The 23,261-nt window shown below is 41.1% G+C and overlaps 1 protein-coding gene across 1 annotated transcript in view; it reads right to left on the bottom strand.

Annotated features, from left to right (window-relative positions):
* Positions 1-5,491: 5,491 nt before the first annotated feature.
* pou6f2 (POU class 6 homeobox 2) overlaps positions 5,492-23,261 on the bottom strand; it is a gene marked incomplete at its 3' end in the record, with an annotated part of 70,317 nt that continues 52,547 nt past the window's right edge. Inside the window, exons 6-10 of the mRNA XM_083995077.1 lie at positions 22,506-22,643; positions 16,985-17,194; positions 14,968-15,121; positions 10,733-10,901; positions 5,492-5,999 (exon numbers count right to left, since the gene is read on the bottom strand). Coding sequence (XP_083851203.1) covers positions 5,492-5,999; positions 10,733-10,901; positions 14,968-15,121; positions 16,985-17,194; positions 22,506-22,643 — 1,179 coding nt within the window. The remainder of the gene's footprint in view (positions 6,000-10,732; positions 10,902-14,967; positions 15,122-16,984; positions 17,195-22,505; positions 22,644-23,261) is intronic.

The following is a 23,261-nucleotide window of genomic DNA, read 5'->3' as shown; positions in this document are numbered from 1 at the left end:
CTTATGTTTCACAGATCAACTTATGTAAATAAAACGACATGGATCAAAATTATAATTAGTGAGCAGCTATTTTCAGCTCACAAACTGTAGATTTGAATATTTGACGTCTGTAAGTTTGAGCTGCTGATGGAAATGATTTCAATCGACTGATAAAACCATTTCAGGTGTTTAAGATATGATGAAGTTTCTTAACTTCTCCTCGTCGCCCCCACTAAAGAACTGATGTGTGTAGATTTCCTCAAATTTAATCAGGTTAAAGTATCATGAGTCTTCTATGAGGAGATGTTGGAGTATATTCAACTTTGGATTAGAGTTGTTAGATCAAGGATACGATCAAACCTGGAACTGTGCACGGGTAGGAACAAAACTTTTTCGGCTTGACTCATTCTCACCACATTCACATCGCAGAGTGATTGATAAAAAAGCTCAAAACCCTGACATTTACTCCATAATATGTGTGTGTTAGGCTGCCTTTTAACTGAGCTGTTAGTCTACGCTCAAGAGCAGCGCCGCGCCGCAGCAGAGGGAGATTAGAAAGCAAACTTTTATCAGCAGCAGAATACAAACAGTTTGAGCAAACATATATGGGTCAGGAGCTGCATCTGCACAATTACATTGTTAATGGCAAAGACAATGAAAATGGTGCGGCTAGAACACAAAAGAATATCAAATAAGTCGCTGGAGCGGCGTAGCTATACACCTTACCCATCACCACTCAAAAATACATCTAGTGTTTTGAAATGAAGTGGAGGAGGGGGGAGAGAGCTGAAAGGAAGACGAAAAAGCATCTTGAACATCAGTTTTCAGTCTAATGTTAATAATTTATGTTGTCTGTGCTTTTTATTATTATTATTTATTTATTTACTACTTTCTTTTCAGCTGCCTGCCCGTTTTTCAAAGGCATCATGGACAGGGAAGCTGTATCAAACTTTTGAGTTTAGTTTCAAAAGGCTTTCTCCGCGTTTATTTATATATTTCTTCTTCTTTACACTTGTCTTGTTGTTATTTGGTGAGGCAAACATATGAAGCTTTGATGAGAAGCAAACCTGACATGTATTCTTCTCTGACCGACCCCAAGGAAATCTAAATAAATTGCTAAATATTGTATGCACGACTCTTTGTGTCGACGCGGCTCTCATTAAACGCATCAAATAGTCCGTTGTATTCATTCATCTATCCGCCAACAAGAGGTCAAATGTCAAACAACACGTATGCCGCCTTAAATATGAGGGTTTGTACGCGATCATTTAACATGCACTTGTACATGACCTCGCACAGGGAGAAAGTCAGCATGAGTTCGATTTTATTTGATGTTCTCAATAACTGCGCGTCTGCGTGTATCTGGAGAAGATGAAAGGAGAAGTCAGCAATGTTTTCAGAATATTTGTATGTTACCGAAACTTTTGACCCCTACATCAGCCGTTACCTTATATCACACTCCTTTTATATGGAACACAAAATATCAACTACATTTTTCATGCTTATAAATCAAGCAGGCTACGTCCACACCGTGCATAGTGGGGAAGAGAGTCATAGAGAAAAAAGTTTTTAGGTTATTCAGTGTTACAGATAATACCTTAAGTATCTGTGCTGCCCTTTAGGCGACCTTTAGGGATATTGACAAAATGTGTTTATTCACCTTTCTTAACCATTTCTGAACTGTGAGATAAATGAATTCTAGGTATACATCTATGGGTATAGTGATTACATGTTTTGCAAGTGTCTGTTTACTCTATTTACGTACACTGAATACAATGATTTCATGATATAATAGGCTACATTTACTATATTGTGCAGCTTAGCCACAAACCTGACAGTCTTCATTTTCTCAATAACTGATAAATATTGAATTAAAAACGATAAGACCTTGAAATATCCTACATAACCATACAATTTAACAAATTAAAAAATGATAAATCTACTAGAATCAAAACCCACAGTCATTTCTTCTCTGCTATGCTAGTTGGCATTAACAGTTTAGATTTAATTTAGATTCTGTTTCTCTTAATTATGAGGAACAATAAACATAATCACCAAGGTTAAATGTGTGGTTAACTGCATTTTAATATGTGATATAGCTTATTCACACCACATCACATAAACTTAGCCAAAGACAAAATCTAACAGGCTATAGTCACTGCTACTTCATTAAACCGGCAGCAGTTCAGCAGTTTTTTCCATTATGATTGGATTCACTGCCTCGTATAGTTACAGAAATGGGATTATCAAGATTTAAATCAATCATTTGACTGATTTAAATCAGCCAACATTACGTGGATTTATCTTAACTTGTAGCATAATGCTTCTATTTTAGTAAGGGGTTAACTTGTCCAGGTCACACAATGTTGTCTCTAAGAAAATTATAGAGTTATATGTTGTAATATTTATTCTTAGTTAAACAAATGGCAAATACCCTCCACGGAAAAGATGACACAACATTCATGTCAAACAATTGTTTATTACTAATTATGGTACAAATCAATGTGACAGACTTGAAGCTTTTTTTTTTTTTTTTTTAAGAAATACACAAAGTGCTGCTTAACTGACCAAACAGATATTGCTCTATAGATTAAGTACAGTTTTCAGTCTATAAAAAAATGAAAACCAACCTCTGCAGGCTCTTCAGCTTTGGTTTCAAGTTAACAAAACATCAAACCAGGTTGTCCGTGTTAGTAAAATTTCACAAAAGTATTTCAAGGTGATTAACAAATCATCCTAATTGGGTTAAGAGCAACATCACTGTAATCTCCCTCTCCTCTACACGGGTCTACAGGTCTGTGAAAACAGAGGTGGATGTCACAACGAATGAGGAATAACGCAACACAAGAACAAAACCAATGACCAGAGAGTCACATGTGGCTCAGGAAACCACTTCACAAAAAATAAAACAATCATGTGTCACATAATAATAAATAAAACACCAGCCTCCCTCCCTCTCCACGTTGAAGGTGAACATCGACGACACAGTGCAGAGTAATCATTTGTCTTTTCTGACCTGCTGCTGCTTGTATGGCATTTGTATGATTCTCACAAGAACAGTACTGAGGTAAACCTTGGATGAACTACTGTACATTTCTTCTCTTCAATTCTTTTATCTCAGATTTTTAAAGATTGTCAACATCGTGAATCTATTTCTCTGTACAATGTGCATAACTATAGAGCTTTGGTCCAGCATTGAAAAGTTGAACAAAGGCATAACTCCTATCTGTGTCTTCTTTTATTTTTTTTTTGGTTTTTGGTTACAGCTTTATTGTTAAGCCTCACAACTGATCCACTGCTGCTTTCTCATATATTTATCTGACAGGTGGTGCAGACATGTAGTAGCTAATTCTTGGCCCACGATTTGCCTGAAGTTAAGTTTTTTTTTTTTCTCTTGGAAGAAAAAATTAAAATCACAAAAAAGTGTGTTGGTGTAGAAAAAAAAAAAACATTAAGTGAATCTTTTTCATGTGTTTTCTTACATTTTCACTGTGTGTGTTTGTGTGTGTTTTCCAGGCAGTGAAGATGAACACAGCAGTGCACAGGGGACTGAAAGACTGAGATAACCAAAGTGACATGGAAGGACAGACATCAAGCCGACACATGATTCTGAATAAATTGCATCAAATTTCACCTCACTTCAAATTAAGTTCACTTGTTCTGAAATGTGACACTTATTCTCAACGTTCACCTCCATTTTTACTTATTTATTTTTTTCCCTTTCACTATGGGTTTTTGTAAGAGCCAAATATTAATAGTGATCGTATGGGAGGTTTTCTCTTTGCTTGGAATATTGACATTTCCGACAAGGTAACACGATATATTAAAAAAAAAAAGTGTCATAGAGTCATGGAGAGTCAATTAATTAACACTTTGTTGGAGTGAAAATTCATTTTTACCCATGCAAATTATGATAAAAAATAACCACATTGAGAGAATCTGCTGAGATGAACATTTTTAAACACTTTGGAGTGGTAAAAAAAAAAAAATCACATTGGAGGTGAGAAGAAAGTATTTCCACCAGGATTGTAAACCTTCATCAAGCTGAGAGGAATGCAAAATAGAAAGAAAACAACGACAGTTATATTTGAGCTGAAATATTCAGGTTATAAAAACAGCTGAACTGGAATGAGCTCAGTAGTTTGGTCAGTGGCAACAGACAGACTTCAACTTTGATGTAAATTTAGGGCATAATTAAAGGGTTTATAGTGTAAAAATATGTTATTTTCAGTGACATTAGCAAAATTCAGCTATTTCTTTTATTTTAGGACTGGTGAAATCTACTGTATCTCAGCCAGGTCTGTAAATAATCCGCCTTCGTGTGGTTTGAGTTGAAACATGCATAGGCAAATTTGCTTAAAAGAAAAAAAAAATCTTCCAACTCATTTTCTCTATTGCCGTGAAAAGAAATGACAGCAGACACTGTTGCAGTGTTTGACATTGCAATGTTTTTTTGTGTTTTTTTTTTTGTATTGTTAAATTCGACCCACAGAGTAAAACACTTTAGAAAAAGGAGGGGGAGAGAAAGCCGTGTGAAGAAATAAATAAAAAGGTAAAATCTTCCCCAGTCCTTGAGCTGAATGTGTGTGTGTGTGTGTTCTTTGGCTATCAGGCTTTGGCAACAGAATGACACAGTAGCTCAAAACAAAGCTGCAGTAGACTCGACAGACACTGAAACCCCTCCTCCTCCTCCTCCTCTTCCTCGTCTCCGTCCTTATGTGACAGTCCTTAATGTACTCTCCCTCCGTCCTCTGAGACAATCTCATGAGATTTTTAATAAATACCTGTAAAAGTTGTACAAAGTTACACTGTGACTGAAAATATTTGCAGATGAAACACAAATCGGAGGCAAACGACATTATTATGCAATTGTTTAACAGCAAAGGTTAATTTTTTTTTTTTGTCCAAAAGAGAACTTTATCAGTGTGATTTCAATCTGAAGACAGCATTTTTCTTTTTTTTTGTTTTAGATATTTACATACAAACAATGAAGAAAAAAGGAAGCGAGACAAAGATAAAATGTATACTCAACCTCACACATATAGCTTAGATTTGCCAGTACAAATGTAAAAATTTAGAGCACATTTACATTACAAAATTATTCTTAGTACTCAGATGCAACAGACTTTGGTAAATAGTGTTTTGATTTGGTATGATCTCTTTACTAAATCCCTCCTGGTGGGAACCAAAATTTTGGGCGATAGTCTGGTCGGTAAGGCCAGAATCTAAAACTCTTTGAAACAGCACACCATATGTTTTTACATAATTCTCAGATATTAATCTCTTTTTTCTTGTTTTTGGTTTCGCCAAGGTCATTTACATAACTGTGGTAATCACACTGACAACACATAGTTTTTGTTTGCAAACTCATGACTGTCCATCCAGGTGACTGGGAACATTTTTCAAGTTCTCGTTTTTTCGAGATGAGTTCATCCACCTTTTGTTGTTTTTAATGGCTGCCACTTTTCCACTCCGCTCTTGTCGGTGTTGCAGTCGGAGGTGCTCGTCTCGTTCATTTGGGGAGCTCCTCTAGAGAATCGGTGAGAGGGTCCATTGGAGCAGCCGCGCCAAGTTCGGGCTGTTTCAAACGCTTTATTGTGTTTTTCAAGGCTTGCCTCTTGTTGCAGAACCAGACGCGCACCACCTCCCTGTCATAGTTCAGTTTCTCGGCTATTTCCGTCATTTCCTGTCCGGAGGGGTGCGTGTTCTTCTCAAAGTGGCTGTTGAGGATCTCCAGAGCCTGCGGGGTGAAAGAGGTCCGCCGCTTGCGTTTTTTCGAAGGCTCGCTGCCGATAAACTCAGTCAGGTTCTGCATGCCGGATCGGTGGCGGGCTTCAGCCTCGGCCATCCAGCGCTCCAGAACGGGCTTAATCTTCTGGGCGCTTTTAGGGGTGATGTCCAACTTCTCAAACCTGGCAGGATATAAAAGGCCAGGGTTCAGTTTGCCTGTCAGACTGCTACCTATAGTGTTCTCTTGGGCTTCCTGTGGTAGGAAAAAGTGGCTTCTCAGGATGGTGTGTCTGGGGAGAATTGAGAAAAAAGAATCTTACTTAGGTGCCCTGCCAGAACAAGGGATAAGCTGCCTGCCTTTTAGTCTCCTCTACCAGAATGCCACAGGGACCGAGACTAGCATCCAGGTGCAGGTCCGAGCCAAACTCCTCTGTGTTCTGGACCTGGAAACACCTCAGCTGCAGCAGCTGGAGGTGCTGGTTGCCAGTGCTGTGATAAATTTTCTGGAGGAGGCTATGGTTCTCTGTCCCAAATTGGCAATAGTGGAGCAAGGAGATTCTGCCAATGGCTAACGTCAGGTCCAGTTGAACCAGAAACATCAAACATCTAACTAAATGTTTTAAATAATAAACTTCAAAAATTAAATCAACAGAAAAACAAAATAAGAATTACTGTTAAATATCCCATTTCTTTCCCTCAAGTGATAAAAACAAAACAAAACGAAAAAAAAAAAATCCACTAATGCATGCAGTTAAATATGGCACCATCATTTATTTACAAAAAGACTTGAATTATTAATCAAAATGTACATTTAATACATTTTTCAAACTTTCTTTCATCCTCTAACAACCTCTCATTTTATATTTAATAAGAATACATTTACACACTGCGTGACACTTAATTCTGACTTCACAAAGACTCAGAGCATCTTATCCAGTCTGAGTAAGAATGGAGAATGAAGCTTTCTCCTGAGAAACACTGCTGCTTGGCAGCTCAGTGGCTCTGCCAGGTGCTTCAGCCGGTGGGATGAACAGGTAGTGTGTATGGCGTGTGAATTAGATATGATGAAGATGACGTTAGGGTTTTGAAAGGAAACCTCTCACACCCCTGTGATGTTTGTATGGAGGAAACAGAGAGGGTCTCATGCACATGAACCTGTAATTGAGTTTAAGTGGTTTTAATGTGTTAAATAAAGCTTTGGTTCAATCTCGTGATTTCTTTTAGAAACACTTTGTAAATCTGACACTTTGACCTTTTGGAGAGTTGCTATAATTATATATAATAATAAAAAAAACTGAAGTGTGTGTGGTTTATAACTGAAAGTGTTTCCCAGGCAACACCGGCACATCAGTCTGACCGTTATTTACAGGATCTGACTCACAACCATTTACAGTTTCAATGATAAACGTGGAAAGATGTGGAGTGGACGAGCCATTAAAGTCACTGATTAGACTCTAACAAGCGATGAAGCAGTTACTTAAATTGTCTAGACGTTTCATTATAGGAAGTCTTATATGAAGGGAACACATCAGGACTGAATCCATGTGCGGTGCGTCGAGCAGAATTTGTCTAAATTGGCCAAAGACCAGAGTTTTTCTACTGGAATGAACTGACACGGCCTCTACAGCTTCAGTTGCTGATGTATTTTAATAATACATTAAAATTAGTGTGTCTGTGTGCAACTGTGCAACTGACCTGACTGAGTTGTGTGTATTTTATTCTCATGTGTCTTGATCTCAGAAGTAATGAGCTTTAAGTTTGTTTATATTTTATTAGCTGATTATGTAGTTAAAGTTCCTGTCAGATTGACTTATACTGGGCCGAATGTTTGTTTTAATGATTCATGAATGAGCACCTCAAGTGTATAATGTTGCCTTACAGTCCATCCATATGAAACACACATTTGTGTATTAAACTAACCACTTAAAATATCAACTGAAACTCATATTTAAAGAGCTTTTCAAAAACATAATTTGATGGACAGCTGATTTCTTATAAGCTGATTCTTACGACCTGATTAAATCAATAAATCCGATGAGCAGAGTGAACGTCTTGGTGGGATGAAGTGGAGTGTGACGCGTGTGTGTGGATGCTTTTAGTAAAATCCATCCTGAAGTGATGGAGAGACAGCGGAGAGGCAGGAGAAAGCTCTGCTCTCTGCGGAACAAACAATGCGCCCAAGACATTTTTAATGGCGAGGTGAGCCGCTGCTGACAACAACAGTGAGGCCGAGATGTCCATGCATGCATGAACTTCCTCTGTTTCTACACCTCGTCGGTGCATTCCTGCTTGTCGACAGGCGTTATTATTTATAACCCCCGTCCTCCCTCCTAAACAGTGGGAAGAGGAGAAGAGCTCCATACTGCGGGGAATACATTAGTAAATATGAAGAGTCACCAGAGACAGGACATTTCATGGATCAACAGGAACCGCAGATACTAAAATGAGTTGAGAGCTGCTCAGCTGGGGTATGCACTCCCTCCTCGAGTGCATCAGCACGAGGGAGAAATGGCCCTGAATGCACCTGCAGCCTCTCTGGCTCTTCTTAAAAGAACCGTAGGAGCTCTGCTTATACGAGCTGTATGTTTAGACCTGAGTTACAGTCCGCCTCGGGGTTTACACTCACCAGAGCAGAGAGAGAGCCATCTGAGTGAGATATACTTAACATCAAAGAACTGGATGATGTGACCTCAAATCTATATCTGGATCAATGATCAGATCCACCTTAACTTGGGGTATTTTCATTTTAATATCAGAATCGTGTTTAAAAAGATTTTTTTGAAACCTCGTGCAGGGTGTAACACTTTTTTGAGTAGTGGAGTGAAATGTGTGTGGTCAGGTATAGGGATGCATGGTAATGTAATACAGAAAGACAATGCACAAGTTTATATTGCGTTACGTGTGTCATCGCTATCTCTGGATAAGATCATTGTGTGTGATGCTGAAAATCAATGAACCAGATTGTTTTATTGCTGTGAAAAGAAATTTTATGGGTGTCAATTCATTTTATCCAAACACAAACTATTATATTCTGTAATATATGGATAATATGATATTGAATTAGAAACGTGTTTGATTTACTATTGGGTACTCAAAGTGGTTTTAAAATAAGTTTTTATTTGTATTGAAAAAGCAGTATTTATTAAGATACAGTACATAAGATTAAAATGAACCTGTTTTTGCTGTGTAAGTGCATTTTTTTGTCAAAGATTTATAATATGAGTGATTTGATAAAGTTGGTGTGTTGCTGAGCCCCACTTGGGGATACTGATGATGAAATATGGCTGCATATGTATTTTTGTAAACTGTGTTGATTTCTGTTGATTATTTGGTTAAAGTTCTGCTCATGTTTATGTATGCTGGGTCAAATCTATCGTCTTCAAGATTAAACTAATGAGGACAGACAGAGTCTATAATGGTGCACTGAATTCTAAGCAGTGTGACTCATTAATTAAAGAGTTATTAATATTTTCTATCTTAAATCATGTAATTAAAATGATAAATGATCACTCTTTAATTTCAATCTAATCATTTCGCTCGGAATATTTTTGTATTTTTAAATCTGAGCCAAAAGTGGACAGAGTGGCACATCATTGGTTTGATGATGCCCTCATGTAATGTCTGTGCCTGTTTAGATAAACTAATAAAGAGCCTGGGAACATAGCGAGCAATGAAAGGAGACAAGATGGAAGCATCTGTCAGTGTCTGTTCACTGTCTGGGCTCAGAGCCGAAGCCCCTGAGCTACTGTGACGTCCCGCTCCTCCTCAAACTTCATGTCTGCGTTGATGTTAACTAAACTAAAGCATGTGGAGTTTGCTCCTCTACTTAAAACCTCAGGATGTCATGTCCAATGTCATACAAACAAAAAAATTGTCTTAACAGCGTGAATAACAGCCCACCGTGTGTTTATTTTTGAGGCTAATGGCTTTTAATGTATATTATAAATATTTGAATTATGCCTGGCTGTGAATATTTCATGTGTGATTTCAAAGACTTTAAACATTAGTCAGAGGAAGGCCGGGCCCGGGCCTCATAAGAACCCGGGCCCCTGCACTGTTTCACATTTTATCGGCCGTTTGATGTTGATGTAATGAAATTTTTAAAAGTGCGTGGCAGCGCCGCGTCACATAAACAGTAGCGGTCATCAGCAAAGCACACGCATTGCAGAGGCACATTAAAATTAATACAAGAATTTCACTGAAAACAGAGGAAGGGACCTGATGCAAAAAAGGCACAAATGTGTAAAGTTCTGTGGTTTTTTTTTTCAAAAAGAGAAGGAGCTGAAATGTGATTTTAGAAAAGACATGAAACATTAACTTACATTTGCTGACTCATTAGTTAATTTAACACTTAAAAGTAGTTTTTTACATTAAGTATGAAAGATTACACGATTTAGCTCTCATAAAATTTTAATACTCGGACATGATGTAGCCCAATTATTCTGCCCTGAAAGGGAAATGTGGCTCATTTGGCATCTTGGTGGAAAATGTTAGTCAAGTGGAACAACAGTGGGGATGAAACACTGATTGTCTGATTGTCTCATGAATATATAATGCCCCATTTATGACTAAACTGTCCTGGTGGCAGCAGTAAAACATGGCAATCTTATTAACAGATCATCGCCGTCATGCTCTCTCATGTTCAGACGGAGTGAAAGGCAACGGGCCTTAGTAATTATTAAATGCTTTAAGTGCTCCGTGTAATACTTGTGTATGTATTTTGCATAAGTAACAAGAGGCTGTCATGTCAGCGGGTGAGAGGGAAGGGAGAGGAGGACGGGTAAGTACAGACATGAGAGCTTTCGTTTGTCAGGGCGGTGATAGTCAATTATGTATTTTAATATCTTAATAATGTCTGTTAAAACATGGGATGAAAAATAGATGGGACGTTATGAGCACCGGAGAACTCACTGAGGCCGCGCAACTTCTGTCTGCTTCCCGTTCTGACACAATCGGGACAAAGTGAGTGGCAATAATGAGGCGTTCACTGTCGGATCTGCTTTCTTCTTGGTTTTGTCCTTACCTGCAGATGGCAGACTGGCTGTACGCCGGCCCCTCGGCGGCGCTGAGCGCCTGGCCCACCTGAGTCTGTGTCAGGCCCAGGGACAGCCGGCGGATCTTGAACGCTTTGGCGAATTCGCGGATCTCCTCCAGGTTGACCCCGTCCACCTCGCTGGGGGCGGTCTGCGGGTCTACAAACACAACACAACGCAACACGTCTCATTTTATTAGCCCTCTGCTCCTCCGTCGCTTACCTCATTTTCCAGGAGCAAATCATTCAGACTTATGCGATCATGATCGACCGTCTCGAAAAAATAAATAAATAAAAAAAATCCTGGTCAGGGTCAGAACTTATTATTTTGCCTTTGTCCCGGTGCTGTAAACTACATGTATCTGAAAGATGTTTTGAAGCACAAATTCATCTGAGCTATGAATACAGGCGTGTCAGGGCTCTGACTTGCCAGTGTAAATCTTAAATCACATACACAAAAGCATATGGACAAAACCACTGAACACAGAGTAATTCAATAAATAGATAGATCTGGAGCAGATAGATACTGATGTGAATACACATATATAGTGAAGCTGTCTCTCTCAGGTAAAGTTTAAAGAATATATAAAGACATTATTTCATCCCTCTGACCCTGAGCCTCACACACAGACGATAAGAAGGCTCCAGTCGGACGGAGACTCTCCACACACAAAGAAATGCTGTTTGTGAATCTTCACATCTTGAGCACATCTGAAAAACTTCACTGAAGCATTTTGAAGAATTTCCCTGCTAATAAAAAGTGATTTCACATTGTACATCAATGTCAGGTGCCCTGGCATCCTGCTTACTAAAGCAAAGTTTGTGCCTCTGAATTATTCATCTTGGTCATTATCAATGAATTATTAAAGGAATCCTCCAAGCGTATTTAAGCAAAAATCTATGGGGCTGCCATCTCGTTGTGCCTCATAAGTGACGTGTAGCGTATGCGGCGCGCTCCAGACGTGTGAACACTTGGAAGACGAGGGACTGGAGGCTCCACGCCGACTGAGATGGGAGGGATGAGCACTCACAGCTTTGGGTCCCATCATCTCCACATTGATGAGCATCTCTCCCTCATTCCCAGTGGAGGCTATTTACTTAGTAGTTTGAGAGACTAATGGTCGTCTGGAGCAGCAACTGGTGTGGCCTCTGGAGCCATCATGTTCTCTTTAGACATCAAGCCACAAACCAAATATGATATTAAGTCTAATTTATTTGAAAATAATGATAGTAATAGTGGAGTAAAGCTCTTACTCTTACTTTTTAATAGGTTCTAAGGACCAATTTTAAAAACACAGAGGCTTTAAGCTTAATGATTACTGGTGTTTAACAAGTTGAACACATTCTTTGTTTGCTGAAAAGGGAAATAAGGAGAGAAATGTTCCTTTAATATGTGCCAGCACTTAAAGTCACACAATGTTTAAACTGTCTTAAGGGGAAAAAACCTATTTGTATCCTTGTTGTTTAAATGATCATAACCCATGAGCTTTTTTTTTTAGTGAAAATCAAGTCTCAAACTTCGACATGTGGACAAAATGCTGCCGATGTGTTGACAAAAACCCACTCAGCAACGAGCTGGTGAACATAGTGGAGCGTTTAGCAGCTAAAGAGCAGGACATTTCCCTCAGGAGTGAGAACAGTCCAAACACAGAAGAGAGGAGAATGATTATTGAGCTGAGGTTTTATCAGCTGGCCTCAAACACGACTCAAAATAAATGATGCTCTTGTTGTAAAAGTCTGTGAATAGTGGTTGTGTAAATGAGAAGCTTTAACTAACAGGTCTACCATATCAAATTCAGATGTTAAACGGTGATGATATATCAATAACTTGCATCTGCTGCCCCCAAAAGACCATATAAAACATTCAAGGCTGTGGTTATGCAGCACATATTACATTTGCATCTGGTTGAGGTTTGACTGCAGACCAATGATGCGATTTGTATAATCTGATTATATTCTAGGCACAGTGTGTTCTGCACACATTCACACCTGCGTTTACATGTGTGGTTCCTTCTCCACAGCAGATATCCAGATACATATTGCACGTTATCGCCAGGAATAACTAGGTAAACATGCCGTTGAGCAAGGCTCAGGGCCGTTGCTAGGAATTCTGGGGCCCCTGAAAGAATACTAAAGTGGGCCCCTGACTTTTCCACTTTTTTTCTTAGACTACGTATGTATTATCATTTTTTATTTAGCCTACTTTGTTTTGATGCTAATGCAGCATTACTATGAGTATTAGTCAGGGTCTTATGCAGAATAATTCAGTCATACAAAGATACAGGGGTTTTTTGTGGCCCCTAGAATTATCATCACCTTTCTCCCCTATACAACGGCCCTGCCAAGGCTCACGCTAAAAAGACTGTTTCTAAACAACTGTGGTACAGAATACTGCTGACATTCATGTTCATGATTGATATTTTCCCCATCTGATTATTAGAAATAACTCTAACAGACGTTCTCAGGTTTATTCATGTTTTTCCGTCACTCTTTGTGGTTCATGACAGTTCTAATTTTGTCATGGTATTTTTCTTTGCGTATATTTGCTGTAAGTGATATTGAGAGGAAGCGATATGGCTCGTACTCAGCATAAAACATTAATTCTATTTACCACAGAACTGAGCCACAATGATTTTGTACAGACTCAAAAGTGGTTTATCGGATATTTTCAGAGCTACACGTAAACATAAACTAAACACAATGTCTACAACGAGTTGATCAATGGCGACTTGTTTTTTTTTATTAAATCCACTGGCACTGGAGCTGCCTTTGAAATGAGTTTACATGGAGTTTAGCGGAATCGACTCTGACAAATGAAATTTATGTGACTAAAGCTGAGTTTTTAGAGGCAGTGGCTACATGCTGACAGGCCGTGGCCCGGTGATTTATAAGGCTCTGCCAAAGGCTCACGCATTTGGAGAACGAAACTTATGTTCATTATACGTTACACGCGCCACTTTGGAGGCTCTGAGATACGACAGTCGTAGGAGAATAAAACGATCATAGGAGGCGGATCAGTCAGAAGCTGTCCACACGGGGAGTAATGCAGGCTCATCGACTCAACCGACGCTGGATCTCAGACCAGTGATGTTAAAGGAACACTTCACCCAAAAACACTTTTAGTCTTGCCCCTGGTTGTTTCTGGCTCAGCAGGCAGCTCTGGTTTTATTTGCTGTAACATTTTTGCCAAATTGTAATATAAAACAGGTGAATTAGATTTAATTGTAGCACTTGAATTATTAAAAAATTGGATTTACAGGAACAGCTCCTACTTTCCAGTAACTGTCCCACTAATTTAATACACAGAACACGAGGTCTGTGTTTTCAGTAGAAAAAAAATCATCTTTCCATGTTATTTAAGACTATTTTTAGGCCTTAAAGTGTCTCTGAAACCAACTGAAAAGCATCTGCCAGTCTAGTGAGTGTATTTCAACTGCTTTCAAGAATTGTGTAGAAATATTTGCCAGTATAAGTTATAAGTAAAAGAACAAACTAAGAATGCACTCATGTAAATATCACCTCTACATGTAACCAAATGTATTCCTCTGTCTTACAGCTCCAGAAAGAATCTAAACACATCAGTGATCCACCCTGTAGCACTGGTTGACATGTTCCTTCATGTTAATCAGTACTGTACAGTTACATCATATACGCTGCTGTTGCTGTGCAATAATAACACAATATGACACCAACTGTTTATTAATCTGCTATGGGAAATAGTCCCAAACAAAACTATTATTCCTGTTTGCCTCTTGTTTCTAATGAGCCCATGTGTTTGTCAGCTGTTTTAGAAGATTTATGTCCACAGTAAAAATGAATGATCGTGCCACAGACACAGCACTGCAGTGATGTCCGAAAATATCAAGAGGTGAACTAATGCATTGCTGGTTACAGTGCTCTCATGGGGTTTGATGACGGGATCAAACGCATCCAATAAGTCAATTAGGACTCAAATGACAAATGAATCTTGAGACGGAGACTTTTGTATTTTTGTGTGAATCATTCAGAGCACTCAGGACAACAAGAGACAAAACGCTAGACACCTCGGAGACAAATCAATATGGTGTCGCCTGACTAAGCTGCACTAGTGGTATCTAACAAACTTTGCTGCGTACTGGCCCTTTAACGCGCAACATGTCATGTAACAGCGATAGCATTGGACACGGTTCTGTATTCTATGTGTCTGAAGACATGTTGTGTTTTTGTGAGCTGTGTCGGACACTTACTGCTGACTAGCTGCCCCACGCTGAGCGCCGAGGAAGAGGAGGAGGTGGAGGAGGAGGAGGAGGCCTGGTGGAGAGGACTCTGTCTGTGGGGCATGTGGAGCAGGTTGGGCTGAGACGATGCAGCGCCTGTCTGACCCTGCTGAGCCTGAGGCAGCTGGACACACACACACACACACACAAACACACACACACTGAGCTGATACAACATATCGACAGCGTGCAGTACAGAACAATATCCATTATTTCCTCTGCACATCATCATAATAACCGCCATTTATAGTAATCATGTCATTACGTTGATTGAGCTATAGTATTAAATCTAATCAACCAATCAAAAGCTATTAATTTATCCACTTAGAGGCCGAATATAACGAGATTTACTTTGCGGTGGTGATGAATAACTGTTAATTACTGCCTGCGCTGTTTAGACTGACAGAGCAGAATATGGTGTCAATAGTCTGCTCAATAGACGACTGCAGTGGTTTATGTTTCCAGGAGCCATTGAGGGTTTCAAAGGAAGTAGATGCTGGTTCAGCTGAGGCGCTGCACCGACTCTATGAGCTTCATACCATAATAGCTGCTCTGCAGAAACTAAACTCAGTTTTACAGGAGGAGAACAGCTCATGACAATTAGAGGAGCCCTGTCTCGTCATCGAGGCGTGTGAAGATGCTAATAATGGCAGCCTGACTGGGAAATAAAAACATGTGGACACAGCAGTCCCCGTATCAAACATAATTCATGATCCACAAGCTACGTGCTCTGATGGCGAGAAAACGATGTATTTTCATGTTTTATGCACATTTGAATTGCTTTTACAAGATCAAGATGGTACGTCTTCACTTTTAAAGCTGTCTCTCTCCGCCATAAGCTGGGCTGACTTCTCCTCTCCTTCTTTTGCTATTAATTATTTTCTCTGTGGCATGTGTTTGTTTGGATGGTGGGGGGTGTCAACAGCGATGCACACACTGTCAGGACTGTTGACAGGCTCGGAGAATTATCTAGCTTCACTTGAAATATTCTAGACTGCAGCCTCTGACAACCGCAAATTATGCCCGTGGAACAATGTGTACATGCAGGCTTTGAAGTGGAGACAAAAGCATAAACATTATTACAAATGCATTAATTCATTCAAGAGTATGATCTGGAGTTTCGCAGGGCCACAATTAGATGTCCGTCTGCTGAGAGTTCATCCATTCAGCACTGTATGCGCCTCCCGATGTGAACTTTTACCCTGTAATTCTGCGCTGACATCGTCATTATCAAGTCAATAACATTTTTTTATTGTTGTGTCGCATGCATCTGTGCTCCAACAACTGTATAGATCTTCAAATTGTGAGGAGGGGAATGTTTCTACACTTACAGTATGAGCTCAAATGTAGTTTGAAAAAGAAAAGAAAAAAAAAAAAAAAAAACAACTTGCGTGTTTTGTGCTTCTGTCCTTTAAAATCAAAACAAAATACTTCTAGTTCAGGTCAGAGAGGACAAATCATAAGGCTGCAGAGAGTGATTGAAGACCGAGAGTGAAACGGAAAGAAGTGGAGAACAGAGGCAGGAGTGTTTGAGTTTTTAAGTGGAGTGATGAAAAGTGTTGTTTTGTTTTGTGTTTTTTTTTTTTTTTGGAGGGAGGGGGGGCTCTGCAGGGGCGCAGCAGCCTCCCTGAGACTAAGTTTGAAAGGTTGGCTGACAAGTGCATTCCAAACATGAGCAGGCACACACACACACACACACACAAACGCACACACTAGGAGCGATTGTACCAAAAAGCTACAATTGTGCAGGTGGAATGATGCAAATGAGCATTATGAACGTTGAAGCAGGAAGAAGATGAGCTGCTGGTTGTAAACAGACCTGACTGGATATTTCTTTCATGAACAAAACACGGCTCCACTAGGTGCTGCTCATTCAACAGTTTCGAGTTCAGCTCTGTTTAAGTAGATAATGAGCTGCTCTACAACATATCTTCCTTTTACAACAAAACGTAGTCTGGCGTTTTGTCGCAGCGTCGTGCGCGTTTACCTGCTGTCCGGGCTTGATTGGCGACAGTGTGATTCCCTGGGTGTTGATGACAGGCAGGATCTGATTGCCGATGACTGTGGCGATGATCTGGCCTTGAGCGTTGGTCAGAAGCTGAGGTGTAATTGGCTGTACCTGCAGTGCTGGGTTGCCACCCCCTGATTGGCTGGAGGGCCCTGCAGAGTTGGGCATCAGTGGGATTGTTCCAATTATCTACAAAGGGGGTAGAGAGGAGATGAAATCAGCTGGGCGGTTTAAAAAAAAGAAGAAACAGAGAGGGTAAACGCTACTGGAGGTATCCGTCTTAATGATCTCTGCCGCTGTGAGTCTTTGCGATCGGACACACGACGCGAGACGGTCATTTTTTCGCCGGCTAATCAGAGAGCTCTGTTTTTTTGGAAGTTGGTCCATGTGTGTGTGTGTGTGTGTGTGTGATTTAGGGAGAGAAACATGCACAATTGTTCACAGATCATCTGTCACTGAGGTGGTTTTACAGGCAAGAGCAAGTGAAGGCAAAGCAGACTGCTGGGAGCACACTGCAAAGGTCAACGCTGAATACCTGTGTGTGTGATGGTGCACACCACTGACTGTATTATCCATCACCAGGCCAAGACCGGCATGAGTGTGTGTGCATGTGTGACTCTGTGTGTGTGCATGTGTGTGTGTCTCTCTCTTGTTGTGTTTGTGCTTAAGTGTCTTTGTCTGTCTCTGCTGAGAGTGTGGCTGCTGAGAGACAGAGTCCCCCACTTCACCCTCTCTCTCTCTCCCCTAGCAGAAAGGAAGAAGTGGAAAGACACAACAAGAAAAGAAACAATAAGAGGGAGAAAAGAGGTGCATCAGAGAGTGAGACGGGACCCTGTGTTTCTAATTCAACTCTCAGGGTCCCAGGGGTACTTCACCCCCCCCCCCCTCTGCTCTCCTCTCCTCTGTCGCTGTAATCAGGAAGGGCAGATCAAAGGGGGCGGCAGAGTGTCACTGCAGCGTTTTAGCTCTCAGAGCTGCCAGAGTGTGGCCAAGAGTGGCGCTTTAGGGGGACTTAGTGCCTCTTCACCATGATGAAGGTTAATGTCATCTGGGGACCGGTTCTGGGCGGCTCCTGAGCAGCCGTTTCTCCGGCCTCCCCGCTGACAGCGCTCCTTCACCCAGCCTCATTACGGCCCAGAAACTGGCTCAACACGGATGAAACGCCCATCAATATAAATTCTGTTATTTGGCAACTGGGCAAAAAAAGCAGCTTTTCTTTCTTTCTTTCTTTCTTTTTTTTTTTTTTTTTTACAACTGCACTGTCTTTGAGGCTTATTTCAGTTTACATTTTATTCCAAGCTTCTGCACCTCAACCCCCAGCAACATAAAACTACAAACAGCCCTCATGTAGCATTAACTGGGCCTTCCCTGCCTGTGCAGTCTCTCTCGCCACCACTGATGTGTTCCAGCGCGTGGTCCACCTCCCCTCCCTCCCCCCGTCGTCGTCTCTTTGACATAATAGGGAGGGATCAGCGAGAGAAAGGTGGGCCGACAATCTGTAATTCATCCTTGCCACGGCTCATTTGCTTACGTTGCTTCACATTAGGGGAGAGATAATTTATCTCTCTCTCTGCGCCGGCTCCACAAATTCCCTGTAATGCTCTCCTGCCACTTAGCATATTTTATTGCCCTGCCTGACGCTCGTGTCTCCCGAGTCCCACTGATCCCGCTTTGCATGCCACAGTGGCAGGGAACTTGTTCCGCTCAATTATTCATCGTCATTGGACTAAGTGGTTGTTCTATAAGCATAATAAAAGAGCAGGCAACTGACAGCTTAGCTCTCGTCCCCGTCCCGCCGAGCAATGCTTCTCCATCTGACTATCTCGGGCAGATGTTTCATGGCAGTGTCACAAAGATCTGCTGCTTCTGGAGGAGGTCTTAGTGTATTCAGCTGTCTGATTGTTACCTTATAGACAGATGGGGACACTTTACTGTACAATAACCTAACAGGAAATACTGAATTCAGTGATGCTGAGCTTTAGGAAGTAGATGCCTCATTTATTAGGAACTATTCCTGAGGCTCCAGTTGAAAACAATTGGGAGTTTGGTTTTGAGCCTCTATTTTTCTTACTAATGCAAAAAAAAAAAAAGGGGTAAAAAGGTAACACTTTATTTGACGCCTATCTCTATAACGCATTATAACCATCCTTATAATGTTATAGCACTGTATAGCTATAGTTATAAACACTCATGATGCTGTGTTATGCTTATTGTTATAAAGCCTTATGGTAAAAAAGTGTTTATAATGATAGTTATACACATTTATAAGCCAATTATAACACATTATAACTATATTTATAATGCATTATCGATGTGGGCATTGTCAGCAAGTTACTAACAGTTATAATGTATTATAATACCTGACCATATATAAATCATGATAAAATGCCTTAGTGTGTTATGATTATTGTTATAAAGCATTACGATCATTTATGAGTGCTTATACTATAGTTATACAGTGCTATAACTGCATTATAAGTATGGTTATAATGCATTATAGAGATAGGCGTCAAATAAAGTGCCCCCCCCCCAAAAAAAAAAAAAAAAAAAAAAAAAAGCATTTGCAGCATTGAGTGTCCAAACATGGTCTAGTACAGAATTTAAAAATTGGTAAAGATTGATTTGTCAGGCTGTTTTATCTATGGACCTATTCTCTTATTCAGTAAACACATCTCACCCTAATGTGTTTCTTTATGAAATATTTTATGCATGTTGCTCCTCTCAGGTTTGGGGAGTTTTCATTTAGGCCTCCAAACAACCAGCAGGAAATACAGTTACTGTACAGAGAAACTGCATTTGATGAAGGCATTCAATCATTTTGAAACACACTTGACTGTGTGTTTCTTAAGGAGCAATTTCATTGTAAGAGAGTTTCATGAATAAGCAGCTTTCAGGAGCCTCTCTCATTCAAAGCCCCTCCTCTCAGTTATCTGTCAGGTTTCCTCTGTCTGTCTTGGATTCCTCCTTTTTGCTTCCTGGGTGCGAGTAAAGCGCCTCTCTCCACCCAGCAGAACTCATTAAGATTATGCTGCTTTTGTTTCCACAGAAATGTCATCTCATCTCGCTCAGCCAGGTCAATCTGTGTCTTTAGCCATGGTCGCCTTGGCAATACCTCTGCCCATTTTCTCTCCTGCACTGTGCATGCGGTGAATTGAAACCTGGGAGGTAAAAAAAAAAAAAACGTTTGGAAAGTTCGGCCTCCTGTCAACATACTGTAGGAAGTCCATCGGAGCTAAAGTCCAAGTCAGAGCCTATGATAGAGTACCACCAATGATTGGTTGAAATGAGCAGATTAACAGAAACACCATCTGTAACAGCCCTGATAATGAATTCAGCATTTCAATAATTTATCAAAAAACATCAGTCATAGTTGCTTTTAAGATCACATTACCAGTGACATCTCTAATTTTTGGAGTGTTAGTCAGACAAAACAAGGCACCTGAGAACTTGGAGGCCATTGACAGATGAATTGATACATTGAATTGATCAATAACAGCAGCCATACAATAGATGTACAATTTCAAGGCCAGTGGCGGTTTCACGCTGTGGTTTGTGCTTGACCCGAGGGCTGGACGCTCCCATCAATAGGGCACATTTGTGTTGCGGTTCAGCTTCAGCTGCTTTACAGGCGAACTTGCTGAGCAGGTTAACAGTACATGTGTTCCTAACCTGTTGTTCTCTGCATTAGTGCCAGCACACTGTACCCAAGGGGCTCAAGGCCTCACCAAAGGCTGGGAATGCTGGGAATACAAAGGACGGCTGGCGCGGTGGGAGGAGGAGGGAGGGCTTTCATACATGAAGCTGAGCCACTGAGGTTAATGTAATTTCAGGGAGGTCTACTCAGTGTGTATTGTTCACTACATGAAATAGCTCTTAATGTCTCTATTTCCACCTCAGTTTTTACTTACAGATTAAACTGCACAAAAAAGAGTGAGAATTAGTAGCGAATAGACGATGTTCATGAAAATGCCACAGATTTATAAAGGAAAAAATATGAGGAGTGAGAGTAACTTAACAATGCTCTGGCTTTTATCCACAGCCTTAATCACTGTTGCAGAGGTGGTGAGGATAAAAGAGCCTCATTGATTCTCCTTGGAGAATAAAAAGGCTGGGGCCAATATAATTAAGGTTTAAAAACATATTGAACTCCAAACGTCCATCAAACCTGGCACTTTTCAAGGTCCCCAGAGCTCTTGCTTGTGAGAAGGTCTTCTAACACAGCTGTAGAGGAAATTCAAGGGTCAGAGACAGTCTTGAATTCAAGGGACGGTAACGTTTTAGTCAAGGAGCACGGTGATAATTAAGACTTTTCCCTAAATTCCATCTGAATAGAAGCCTGAATGAGATAAAAGCAGCTCTCAATTAACACAAACTGAAATCTGATAAAAGCTGCTGCTCTCCCTCTAGTTCTCAGAGCGTGTTTGTTGGACCTCCAGCCTTGTTTGAGGTATGTATTAGCCTGTATAATCTCCTCTGTGTTAAGGGGAAGGGGGGAGGCGGGACCTTCTGATAGGGTAGCGCATGTTTCAGAGCCCTCTGTCTGAATAATGCTGTGGAATAATGAGGTGGGGAGCAAAGGCTGTAGCCCAGGGCTTTGACCGTGTCTGTGACCTGATTATGTCAGGCAGTGTCAGCCGCCAAGACACTACAAAAGCACAGAGCATCCCATCAAGTCCATATCCACAGTGATCTGTCCCCAGCGCTCCGGGCACCGTGTGAGCCAGGGAAGTCCATACTGTCTCATTTGTGACGTTTAGCATCAAGCTCTCGCACACAGATAGCACTTTAACTCTAAACAGTGAAGCGTGGTGGTCGCGCTGCCGGTGCCGAAACGCGACTCTAGTCGGGTTAAATGTCAAGTGTGGAATTTAAAATCATCTGTTCTTTTAGTGTTAAAAGAAACACTGTGACTCTTCCTGCTTGGGTTTTTGTTAACCTGCTGCGATGAAGACTGTGCAAGTGTTAAAAGATGAACAAGGGTTAAGGTAAATAACAGAGTGGCATGAAAGGGCACATTGTCCATACAATTTTCCTTTAATATGTGCTGTGTGCACCTGCGATAAGATGATTCATTAGATAGGGCCCCACAATGACAAGCATCATCGTTCAAGCCTCTGGCTACTGATGGAACAATTCTGCAGCCACCCTGTAAATATGACAAGGTCAGCGTTTTACCGCGACAGGCGCATGCGGATAAGAGAAAGAGGGGCTTTGTTTATTCCCAAAATGCTTAATATATGGTAGGGTGGCTACTAGACTGTAGGCAAACGCTTTGAGGACAACACAGAGAGCACAACATTTGAAATCTATGAGAAATACAATACAAATGGTTTATTTGGAGCCGCACATTCTTACATGATAGATGGTCCAGAAACGTATTTTACAGACCATTTACCAATGCAGCTGATGCTCCCGAGTATTCAATTAGCTGCACACATAATTGGTTATTCATGATTTTTTTTTTTTTTTTGCATTGAAGCATCTCGTGAACAAGACTCACCTGTCCTTGTGCATTGGTGACCAGCTGCCCAGTGGCTCCTTGCAGGTTTGACAGGGCGTTCCCAAACACCTGAGACCCAGCGATTGATCCCATGGCCGCTGCCGCCGCTACCGCCGCCTGGCTGGCCAGAGGATTCAGCTGGAGAGAGAGAGAGAGGGGGGAAAAGAAAAGAAAAGAAAAGAAAATCATTCATCAGGACTGCGATCTGATAATGTCAGCGGTAATATGCTAATTTATAAAAAAAAAAAAAAAAAGCAGGGTTGAGTCGAGCTTGTTGTGGCGGGGGGGTTCACACTTGTATTCTTTGTTGTCAAGGCCAGAATAGGCTAACTGCAGTGAGTGAGGGCTATGCAGTCCATCATGTAGTTCCCGGAGGTCCGTGCTCCTGGGCCCAGTGGGAGGCTAGAGGGTAGGGAGGAGCAGTGAGAACGGAGGAGGGTGGCTGTGAATAAGTGGCCATTTTACCACTCTAAGTGCTTCCTCTGGCCCCCGGGGCTCCCCGCGGGCCCAGCCCCGCTCTCTCCGCCCCGCAGCAATGGCCCAACAGCATCGCTCCTCTCACAATAGAGCCGGGGCAGTGTGGCCATGCATCACTGTATCGTCAACCGCTCCAATACGCTTCGACTAAGAATTCCTCCTGTGTCATGATGCACTAGCTACTACGCTGTTACTTTTTGAAGGAGAAGGAGGGTTAAATGACCGTCTTTAGCCCCCGCTGTAATGGACTCATCTGGTCTGGCCCTGTGGTTGCGAAAA

The sequence above is a fragment of the Trachurus trachurus genome (assembly GCF_905171665.1).
Source record: "Trachurus trachurus genome assembly, chromosome: 20".
NCBI lineage: Eukaryota > Metazoa > Chordata > Actinopteri > Carangiformes > Carangidae > Trachurus > Trachurus trachurus.
This window is presented reverse-complemented; position numbering and strand designations above follow the sequence as displayed.